Source organism: Eleutherodactylus coqui, chromosome 1, assembly GCF_035609145.1.
Source record: "Eleutherodactylus coqui strain aEleCoq1 chromosome 1, aEleCoq1.hap1, whole genome shotgun sequence".
Classification (NCBI taxonomy): Eukaryota; Metazoa; Chordata; class Amphibia; order Anura; family Eleutherodactylidae; genus Eleutherodactylus; species Eleutherodactylus coqui.
Genome location: NC_089837.1, coordinates 293619399 through 293631806, shown reverse-complemented (window position 1 = coordinate 293631806; position 12408 = coordinate 293619399). Strand labels below are relative to the sequence as shown.

The 12408-nt window shown below is 43.1% G+C and overlaps 1 protein-coding gene across 1 annotated transcript in view; it reads right to left on the bottom strand.

Annotated features, from left to right (window-relative positions):
• LOC136572606 (syndecan-3-like) overlaps positions 1-12408 on the bottom strand; it is a 125944-nt gene that overhangs the window by 13040 nt on the left and 100496 nt on the right. Inside the window, exon 3 of the mRNA XM_066573336.1 lies at positions 2722-3242. Within this exon, the coding sequence (XP_066429433.1) occupies positions 2722-3242 (521 nt within the window). The remainder of the gene's footprint in view (positions 1-2721; positions 3243-12408) is intronic.

Below are 12408 nucleotides of genomic sequence, written 5' to 3'. Positions count from 1 at the left end.
GAAATGTAAATGTTGCCATGAGTGACATTTATCTATATCATTAATTATGGTGATATTTTTTTAGGCATCTTAGATGTAGACCCATAGTGAACATTCACTCTGGAAAATTCTTACAATTATTTAGAGATAAATTAATTGCAATCTTAATTGCCCAGTAATCCTGAGTCTTTAGCACAACTTCCTTAAAGGGGTTCTGTCATTAAAAAAAGAAAAATTCAATACTTACCTATTCCTCCCCCGTCAGTCTACTTACCAGATCTTCACCTCCCCTATCTTCTCTTGTCTCCTGCAGTCTGGGAGGGTCAGTTCACCTCCAGGTGCCTGATTCTTTTATTTCCTGTGAGGTTGCATACATTGGTTGGAAGTCTTCTCCTTGCCAACCAATGTATGTTACGTCACAGCTCACAGGCCAGCAGGGGAAGTTCCTATCTACTGCAGAGATTGCTCATGCAAGCTGTCTCTGAAATAGATTAACATTCCTTCCTAGGCAATGTACGCTATAGCACAGGGACGTGACCTTCACTGCCCCGGCCGGAAGGAATGTGAGAAATGCAGCTATCATAACAAGACGGCTGACGTGTGGTGAGCTGACCTGAGGCACTGAAGAAGCTCAGCCAGGAAAAGATGTGGTAAGGAGACTGACGGGGGAGGAATAGGTGAGTATTGAATTTTTTTTTTTAAATAACAAAACCCCTTTAAAGGAGTTGTGCCATCAAATGTGGCCCCACCAATTTGTAATACAAGAACTCCTCCAGTCCACAAGAATAGAACCACTCATACAGCGTATCACATTGTGATGGCTTACAGCGGAAGAAGTGGGGGACTCCACTCTATGGTGTTCATATGTATGATTAGAACATTTTGACAGGGTCTGTTTTCATTACACAATCCTTCTAACACCACCATAAGCACATGAACTTTATACATTTTACAATACAATGTGCTGATATAATTTTGGTGCACAAAGATACACAACAAAGGAACTTCTATCTTCATCCTAATAATAAGGCCCAATGTAGACGTGCGGATTTTAATTATAAAATTTGAGTGTTTCACCCGCGCGGGGGATCCGCAGCTCTAGTAGCCCATAGGGATGCATTAGCGTGTGGATCGCACGTGCAGGAAGAAATTGCAGCACGCTCCATTTTCCCGCAGCTCTCCCACACGGACGGCTCCCGCGGGTTCCATTGAAGTCAATGGAAGCTGTCCGGACACGCGGCACACCCACAGCTATTTTTGTGCTGTGCCGCTGATCCATGGGAGAGCAGCAGATAAAAAAAGAAAGTGTGCACGGCGCATGGGCACGGCACACTGTCAGTGTGCCGAGCACATCCGTTGTGCTAAAGAAAGAAGATCTGTCCGCGATGGAGGAGGGACCCACAGCGTCCGGACAGGTGAGTATGCTGTCATTTTTGGCCTCACGGCTGCGGACATGGGTGGAAAGTGCTGCAGGATTACACCGTGTGTGCCCGTGGACATGAGGCCTAAGAATGTAATTAAAAGTAGAAACTCAAAACATGAAAAGGGGACGGTAAAGTAAAACCAATGGAGAATAGAGCAAAAAGTTTCAGGTTCCCTATGCAACACTTTCCATGAATCCTTAGGGCTTAGTCACACAAACGCATTTGAAGTGAATAGAACCCATTGATTTCAATGAGTTTGTTCACATGGGCGTGCTCATGCAGTATGTTGTATTTTCGTGTGTATTGTGCACAAACACAGCACATATTAAACTAACTAGATTGATGCGATATTTGCAACATGAGCATAAAATTCAGCATAGAGTTCATTGATATTTGTGATGTTCCCCTGCATGGCAGCATATTGCGATGCTATGCAGGGAAAAAAAATCACAGCATGTTCTATCTTTTTGAGATATTGCCCATTGTTTTCAATGGGACTGGCCGAAGAACATCATAATCCCCTGCCATGGCTGTGACAGCTGCGCCGGGGGATTCCTTCAACCCTTCAGGGATGCGAGGCTGTTTCCATGCACGGATTGCGAGGATGATATTGGGCCGTGAAGGTGCCCTGACGCTCCCTAGCAGCGCTGTAAGCTGAAGCACAACGGCGCTGCTAAACTTAACTTAGGAACTTTGACCTGGCCTGACAGGTCACTCAATGCATCAAACTCTAATTTTATGATTTTACGGTGGTGATGAGGATGTTACAAATCTAATGACACCAAAATCATCCACCAAAGGTCACACAAAGGGGTCAAAGTGTGGTGCAAGAAAAAGCCTGTAGGCTTTTCTGTATTAGATTTAACTTATTTGCCCATTGTAATTAATGAGATCACGCTATGCACAAAAGATACAGTAAAAACGCACACAGATGCTTACAAAAACTCATCACCCATCGTGCACTTATGCCTGTGTGAAGCCGGCCTTATGGTTTGCTCATTTTTCTTATTTCTGACTTCAGTACTAATGACAAAAGAATTTTAAAATCAACCTAAACTCTGACTATAGATAATTTCCAAAGATCCAGCAATCTCTACTCGCACCACTACTCCATTCTAAAAGCTAAAGCATAGGAATGAAAATCAATTCATCATAACCAAATTTTACAGGGGCTATAGTTATGTGGGTCGGAGTTACTAATCTCCGCTGAGTGACTTTTTTGCCACAAATCTTTAAAATTTTCATTAAAACTAAAAAATCATGGCTCATGCAGTTTACGATTCTTCCATACTATTCTGAGCCTACTACAGATCCTCACCTGTGGTTGTTGAGTGGGAGTCACCTCTTCCAAATCCTCTACATCTGCAACAGCTGTCTGTATTGTTCTTTCATCTTGGGTAGGCCACTGCTCGCTGCTTCCCTGGTCTGGGGTGGTCCCAAGGCTTTCAGTATTCTCATCCCATTCCTTTGTTTCTTCCTCTGTAGTAGTAGGCATTATGGTTGTTAACGTGGAAACTATAATCACAGGCTGTAATCGGCGTACTTCAGTTGTCCGGGCTGTTGCTGTTGCTACTGCAGCAGTAGTTGCCTCTTCTTTGGAAGGACTAGTTGGTGTAGGTGCAACAGTTATGGATGGTGTTTCTGGGGCTTCCGGAAGAACCCATGGGTGGTGTCGGTGTACCAATGTTGCTTGTGTTGTGGGAGGAAGCCAAGTTGCCTCAACAGGACGAATTGTGTCAACCGTAGGTGCCGGTTTTAGTGCTGTGGCTGTAGGAGGAGCAATAGGTGTTTCTGTAGTGAATCTGACCCCAAAATCAAGCCGGGATTCCATCTCGAAATCTAAAAGCAGATGAACACAGTGATTCGATTCATTTTTGAAGGTTTGAAAGGCTCTTATTGGTAAGTTTAACAGTCACAACATGTGAAATAAAGCAACTGAAAGAAGTTAAAGGGCTTTTAGTTACCTGTATAACAACATCCTAAAATGTACGGATTAGGGTAGAGGTTACATTTCTGAGCAAAAACAATTAGAAATCTATAGATTTGTCTATCTAATAGATACACACACATATATACATGTAGCTCAGTCGCACATTATACAGTTTTAATGCACCATCTCTATATATTTACTGAATTCATCACAGAGCGGCTAGTAATCTACAGTAAGAATACCCTGATGGACGTCTTCCGACATCGGAGCTGTACAGCCTTCAATCAGAATGTCTTTAGACGTCAGACAGTGGGTAGGAAAGGGTTAAAGAGGATTTTTGTTGTCCTAATGTGCAGCGTAGCTCTGCAGCTTTGGCGCGGTTCTACACACACCGAATGGGTTCTTCTTAGTTCTGGCTACCAATGCTCTAAGTCTGTCAAGTTGGCCGTATACATGGCTCATTGTCAATGGGTGATATCAGATTTTCAACGGACTCTAATGTCACCCATTGACAGTGACGGGTGGGGACTGCCCTCTTGACAAAGCCACAGTACCAGCAGTCGGATCTAAGAAGAGCACATATGGGAAAATGGGGGCGAGTATGAAGGAAAGGAAAGGGGCAACTGAATCAGCGGGACCGTGGCTAAAGAGCTATGTAGCCAGCCCTGCCGACATAAGGACAGGAAAGGTCCTCTCCAGTGTGGCAGAAACAACTGCTATCAATTCTTGCAGTCAGCTAACAATCCTTATATTCTTGATTTAGGCCCCATTTAGACGGGACAAGTGTAGGGCAAACGATGCCCAACACTCATCCCCGCACATACTCGCTCTCGTGCACCTGCAAGGGAGCTAGTATCGCTGGTTCACTCCTCGTGCTTCCCCTTCCCTCTCCATTGACTTAACATAGCGTCAGTACTGCTATTTACACTGAGTGTTCAGTGATCAGCATGCATATCATATGCGTGCGTATAGACATGAGTGCGTATAGGAATCAGGTCACATTTTTCCTTGCAGGCTACTGTACTTTCGGTACAAAGTTATTTGGTGGCCTTGCATGCATAGCATGTAGAATATTCAAGTCTGGGGAGATAAAGGCTATACAAAATCCTTACATTTTTTTTCTATTGAAGACTGATTTGAAGTATTTGTAGTATCAGTTCTTCTCTCTAGTAGCACAATACACCGAGATCCACTAGTAAGAGGAGCTTCCCAGAACAATATAGTTGCTGCAGTTGAAAACCTTATAGAGGTCCTTCTACCAGGGTCTCAATGGCGGCAATGAGTTCTTGTGAAGTCAGATTGCGTCAAAGCGACCGTCAGCCCACAGTCCGTCTTACCTTGTCAATATGGGTCTCTGACAGGCTACTCTCTGTCACAACATGCCCTAACTATATGAATGCAGGGCTACATCAATTACTTAATGGAGAAATAGCTCTGTACCTCTGCGGGTCCTCGTGGCCACTATGCCGCTACTTCTCATGGAGTCCCACAACCTTTTGACTGCAAGTGTACACATCACATAATACTCTGTGCAACACAGGCATATGGCCCCAAGATGTATTAGCGGCTACCGCCTCTTGGTCTAGGTTAGTGGTGGTGAACCTGCGGCAAGCAGAGCCCTCCCTGCTGGCACTTGCCACCATCAGCTGCTCACCACATTAGTGAATACCGGCAGGGGTGGCGGCTGTGACGTCAGTGTGTAGCCGGGAGCCTCCTCCCCCCACCCCTGACATCTCCTCTTAGGTTCCATGAAAGCTGGGGGAGGAGGTGTCCGGCAGCACACTGACGTCACAGTGTGCACCCGGGATCAGCGGCGAGCAGCAATGCTGAGCAGAGGAGCAGCGGAGCTTCCATGAGGAGGAGAGGGTAAGTATGTGGGTCTCAGGTGGGGCGGATGGGGGTGTACTGTGGGATGTCACTATTATACTTGGGCCGCTATGGGATGTCACTATTATACTGGGGGCCACTGTGAGAATGCACTATTATACTGGGGCCACTGTGGGGTGTCACTATTATACTGGGGCCACTGTGGGGTGTCACTATTATACTGGGGGCCGCTGTGGGGTATCACTATTATACTAGGGCTGCTGTGGGGTGTCACTATTATACTGGGGGCCGCTGTGGGATGTCGCTATTATACTGGGGGTGGCTGTGTGTGTGGGGGTCACTATTATACTAGGGCTGCTGTGGGATGTCACTATTACTACTGGCGCCACTGTGGGATGTCACTATCATACTTGGGCCACTGTGGGATGTCACTATTATACGGGGGCCACTGTGAGGTGTCACTATTATACAGGGGGCCGCTATGGGATGTCACCATTACTACTGGGGGTTGCTGTGGGATGTTATTATTACCACTGCGACTGCTGTGGGGATGTCACTATTACCATTGGGGGGGGGGGGTCACTGCCACTGAGGGGAGTCACTATTATCGCTGGGACCGCTGGGGGTGTGTATGTTACTATTATCGTTGGGGCCGCTGGGGGGGGGGGGGGGTGTCACTATTATTGCTGGGGTATGTTTACATGTGGCAGAAATGGGCAGGGCTGTTTCAAAATAGACAGCGTGCAGATTTTGACTGCTTTTTGGATCCGTAAATGCTGCAGAATTTTCCACAGAAATTTCCGCTGAGTACACTCTGTAGCATTTCCACATCCAAAAAGCAGTCAAAATCTGCACGCTGTCTATTTTGAGGTGGCCCTGTCCTTTTTAGAATGACGGTGGTAAAATCATGCGTCGTGATAAGCCCCGCCCCCTGGTAAGTGGGTCTTGGATTGCAGTTTGGGCACTCAATGTCTAAAAGGTTCACCATCACTGGTCTAGGTGATCAATTGTTGATTGTCAAGGATCTGCTGCTTGGGACTCCCAGTGATTGGCTGTCTGAAGTGGCATGCTGTGGTTGTTCCACACCACGCACTGCACTGTACATTGTATAGCATTTCTACCTGCAGCTCAATCTCATTCACTTGGATGGCACTGGATGCCATGTAACCAATAAACAAGACATCATATGCTTGAGAAGCAGCCACAGGGCTCACTTGACAGACACCTGACTAGTGGAGATCCTGAGCAGTGGACCACCACTGATCAATTTTTAATGAGGATAGGTCATTAATAGTTTAGTCCCAGAAAACCCTTCATTATGTAAAGGGAACTAAAAGAGGCACTTGCTGTGTAACAATCTACCCATAGATAGGTAACTATATATGGGTAGATTGTGTAGAGGTGTGAAATACATAGAGAGGGTGCTAGAAAAACAAGGAGCCAAAGATGTTTTACGCCAAATTCTACAGAGACAAATTTTGGCCAAGAGAAGTCATCATGGTGGCATGGACAAATAAAGAAGAAAAGGGAAGGCAAACAAATCCATTCAGGACATTACCTGCGATAACTGGCTATAAATGTATTGTATATGAACTTGTTTTTAACCATTTTTTCCCCCAAAATGTTATTCTATGAAGTGTGTGAAACTTTGTACCAGAATTTAGTGCCATTTTCACCATACACATCACTTAGAAAAAATAATTGAAAAGTGTGCATGACTTGCTGCTCGGGCAGTATTTAGATAAATTTATGAAACGTGACTTTTCAAGAAAGTTGTGAAAAAGTCACAAGTTAAATCTTTGCACCATAAAGGCGTTGGCGCACCCTTTGAAACAGGGTGGTAATTTTAGCCAGCGTGAAAATTAACAGCACTGATATACAGTTGAAATCCAAATTATACAACCCCCACTACAAATTAGGTTGATTTGCAAAACTTTCCAGCTTTCAGCTGTTTGCATAAAACAATCAAACAACAATATCCAAATCTCAACACAAGTGGTTTCTCCAAATTCAACCTAAAATCCCCCTTTTAATGATTATTGCAGGCTCAGAATTATTCCACGAGATTATTACAAGCATCTATAATACTTAGTAGAGCAAACTGCAACAAAATGTTCAGGCTGAGGCCGGCTTCACACGAACCGATTCCTATTGCGGAATCCATGGTCTGTGTCCGCACAGAAGATCAGCAGCAAATCACATGCATTAAAATGTATGTACTTTCGCTTTTTCCTTCACACCCGTGAAAACAAATTGCATATTTCGCAAGCAGAAGAAAAATCGCAGCTTGCTCTATTTTGTTGTGGACTCTACACGGACAGCCTCCATTGAAGTGAATGGAGTCCTTCAACACCCAGCTCATCCACAATTGACAATGCAGATGGCCTGTGGGTACTCATGGAAAAAATAAATATTTTTAAAAAATCTGTACTGCACATGACCGACGGCGAGCGCCTGCGGTCATCCGCAATACAGATTTTGCAGGTATGTAAGGTCGCCGGCCGGGGTCACAGCTGGATGCAGGAACCTGCATGCAGAATCTGTTTCTGCCATGTGCAGCCAGCCTAAAGGCTAGTTTACACAAGTGTATTTGTGTAAAGTATTACGCGTACAATTTTTGCGTAGGTGATAAGCACTCACTAGAACCCATTGATAGCACTGGGTTAAATCACATAAGGATATTTTTCATGAGATGTTCAATTGTGTGAAAAAATTATGTGGCATGTCCTATTTAGGTGCGTATTATGCACCGCAATAGGCTATTGAAGAGAATGGTCCGTGAATAAGCAGAAAACCCGAATATTCACTGTGTGTTTGCGCAGCAAATGCATGGGCCCTTATGCCTATTTTTTTTGCATGTGTAAATATGCAAAAATAAGCAGGATCGGGTGAAATACACGGGCATAAGCAATTTTCGTGTGAACAAGCCCTAGTCAATGAGAGTTAGAGGCCCACACTGATATATATCAAGGGTAAAAGAATCAGGAACATGGCAAAAATTAAATACCTATATTTATCACATATTAAAACATAACCTACAATAGATGTAGTAAAACGGCAACTATCCCAAGCTAAAACAAAACACACTCTAGTGTACACACTACCTAAATAGGGCACCTACCCTGATAAGGGCGTCCCTGTCACCAACATTTCCCTTGTAACCCCTGTTGTAAATAATAAATAAGGAGAATAAATAATACTCTTAAAAGAAGGATTTAATGTACCCAAATCACTACTGAATGGTCAAAAATAGTGTCCCTAATACAGACCAATATTAACAAGAGGCTCAAGTCTGGACAATAACAAATAAAAAAAAAAAAAAAAAAAAAAAAAGAGTCCAGGTCTAGAATTACTGGACAATGCTGATGACTCTATCCATCCACCATAAACACCAGCATGTTTCCCCCACCCTTCAGCAGGTTCATCAGGGGACCCTAAAGAGACAATGCCCAAGGACACAATTCCTAGCCAGACAAAAAAAAACAGACGTCCACTTATTCCTCAGGCTAGAGTCATACGCAAATGATCCAGAAATGACCATTCAACTCCACATAGGGAAATGATCTCTTTTGACCACTCTCTTGACTTAGCCATATTTCTAAAGATGCGTTGAAACAGAACTTTTATCGTTCAGAAAATCGTTCAAATGAGTGAACGTGAACAATAATCGTTCGATCTAAATACGAGCCAATCACTGAAAGACAGACGATAATTGTTCATCGTTCATTTTATACAGGTATAAAAACCATCGTTGGCTTGTTATGGTTCGGTTTAACCCCTTCCTGCCACAGGGTGTAACTGTATGTCCTGGCAGGGAAGTACTTAGCGCAACAGGGCGTACAGTTACGCCCTGAGGATAGCGCAAGATCATGAGAGATCTTGCGCTATCCGGTAGCGGGAGCCGGCTGTCACTGCTAGCCAGGCTTCCCCTGCAAGAGCGGGGGTGCATCGGAGCACCAACCCCTGCTGTTAACCCCTTCCCTGCCGAGTTCTATGTAGATCGCAGCATGAGAAGGGTTTACAGAGGGAGTGCGCTCCTTCGGTAACGTCATCGGACTCTTGCGATATAATCATGGCAACAGGACGCCAGATACCAGCATCCTATATTGCCAGTGCCTGGGATTGCTGTAACAAGCGATAAGGCATTGCAGGACAGAAGTCTTGCAATGCCTTATCATAGCAATCAGAGCTGGTATGGTGCAAGTCCCCCACAGGGACATAAAATGTGTAAAAAAAAGATAAAGATAATGTACAAAAAAGAATGTAAAAAAAAAAACTTTTTTGTGCTTTTTTTATATTAGCATAGATTTTTTGTTTTAAACAAAAAAATTAAATCCCACATATTTGTTATCATCGTATCCGTAATGGAGTACGTACAATAAGTTGGACATGCTTTTTATCCTGCATGGCTAAAAGCGTAAAAAAAACCCTTAAAAAACTGAGGCAAAAAGCTAAAAAAAATATAGAAGAATTTTGGTATCATTGTAATCGTAACGACCCGCAGAAAAAATGTATTGTGTCATTTATGCTGCATGATTACCACTGTAAGAAAAAAAACAAGAAAACATCTATGGCAGCATTGATGTGTTTTCTCTCCCTGCTATCATAAAAAAACATATAAAAGTTTTACAATATAGTCTAGTACCTAAAAATGGCACCAATGAAAACTACAGTTCGCCACGCAAAAAATGTCCGTGTCGACAGAAAAATAAAAAAGTTATGGCTTTTGAAAAATGCAGATGAAAATCCGCCAAAAATCGTTGCGTCCTTAAGCCCAAAATAGGCCATGTCCTTAAGGGGTTAAACAGCGCTTGTTCAATCTTTCACTGGTACAGCGAATGTGAAAGACTGAACAATTCTGAACAATGGCTCGTTTAAATGAGCCAATGATGTATCTGCCTGTCTAAATAGACTGCATGAGCGAATGAGCTAAGGATGATGTCACTCACTCATTCAAACATTAAATCAGCTCGCCTAAACATGCAAGCAAACATAACAGTCAAGAAAGCTCTAGCCAGTTCAGGTATTTGATATGTTTTATCTCAAGCATACCTGATGCAACTAATGAAGCCTTTGATGAGTTGCATCAGGTATACTTGAGACAACACCCAATTTTCGAATGTGTGCTTTTATGAGAGGTTCTGTTCAGGGTGTTGAATAATTCTGAGACTAAAGTAGTAGAATTGTATTGTGTGCTGAATTTGAAGAAAGCATTTGATATTTTGACATGTTTTGAGCCATTTAAATCATTGTTGTTTTAGTCTTGTCCTTTTTTCTAACAGCTGAAAGTTTGAAAAATTGGCAAATAAACCTAATTTGCAATGGGGGTTGAATAATTTAAATTATTTACATGTCCTTCAAAGCTGGACAACCCCTTTAAGAAATAGCTGTCATATTGTTAAAGGGGTTTTCCAGCTAAATACAATTGATGACCTATCCTATGGATAGGTCATCAATAGTTGATTGGCTGAGGTCCGTGGCTCAGGACCCTGACCGATCAGCTGTGTGGGCACATGCTGTCAGCGCTGCAATAACATACAGCCATGCCTCCAGTTACAAGTGCTGGCCACTACATGGAAGGTCAACGCGGAGGTTTTCTCTCCGTCCTCTGTGTATTTGAACGAAAGCCTCCGTGCTGACCTCCCATGTAGTGGACGGCGCTTGTAACTGCAGGCACGGCTTCCATTGATTATTGATTTCAACGAGAGCCGTGCCTGCAGTTACAAGTGCCGGCCACTACACAGAGGTTGGTGTGGAGGCTTCCGTGTTATTGCCCGCACAGCTGATCAGTTGGGGTCCCAAGCGGTGGAGCCCAGCCGATCAACTATTGATGACCTATCCTGATGATAGGTCCGTCATTAGTATTTAATTGGAAAACCACGTTAAAATGGCAAGTACATAAATGAACTGTAAATTTACCATAGTTGTCTCATGACTCTCATATAGTAGAAGAGTGTTCCTGAACCTCAAATGTTGAAACATAACAGCTGTAGACAATTCACAAGGACACACTGATTTACTGTATACACACGTGAACAGATATTATGTATAACCATTTAATAAAATGTTAATACACAGAGATAACAGATTCTTCATACATCTCATATGCTGTGCCCTCCGTTCTCCCTCACCAGTTTCCAGTACTAGCATAGTTTCCCAGACAATTCGCTTGAAATCAGCATAAATTCTGAGCTGATCTCATACTATTATGTTGGGACACAATTTCAGCTTACCAGTTCTGTCATTTCAACACAGCAAAATTAACAGAGCTATAAATACCAAGTATACTGTATAAGCAGATGCAGAAAATTGAACTTACTTTCCACAGCTAGAAAGCTTTTAGAAGACAAATATGTATGCGGATGAGTCTTAACTGCAGTGGGCAGAAATGTGACTTGTGTTAGAGAACTGGATATGATGGATTATAATAGCTCCAATTTAGGCCCACCTAACTTGACATATTACAACACACCACTAAGAATGGGCGTCTTGTGATCCAGTACCCTATCACTTGTATCCATGGTGTAAGAGGACATTGTATTTCAGGTGTCTGGCTTATGAAGGTGAAGGTCCCTTTATTAACATTAGGCTACCTGGTCATAAAGGAGTACAGAGAGTGAATTAACAAAGTTCAGTATGGCAGAAATCCTGGATTTACAGGTAGTGTCCAAACCACTGCAGGACAAAATTGTAACTAGTGTTGAGTGATTCTTGAAATATTCAGGTCGGGAGTGCCCGACCCGATTATCAAAAAATAATCATGAATTGGTACAGACGATTCCGACTTCCACTGAAATCAATAGGAGTAAAAAATCAGCTTAACTAACTTGTCCTCTGTGGAACGAGATAGTGTGTGTGTGCGCTCAGTTGTTAGCACCGCTGGAGTTGTAGTTTAAAATTGACCAAGGGCAACATCTGGATGGAGTTTTTAAGTTCTCTCTGTGTTTATTCTTGCTACTGTTCTTCTCCTCTGGAGCAGAGCAGGTAAATGTGGTGGCTCAGTTGCTAGCACTGCTGGAGTTGAAGACTCAAATCTGACCATGGGTAAAATCTGGATGAAGTTTTCCAAAGTCCATGCAGATGTTATCCTTGGTGGGACTATGAACCTAGGACCCCAGCACTGAAAGGCAAGAGTGCGAGCAACGAAGCCATGGTCATGGAACAAAAACACACACACCTTGCAAAACTATGTTTTAGTATGTGACATTTGCTCAAAATATACAGAATATAAAATGTATATATAAGGGT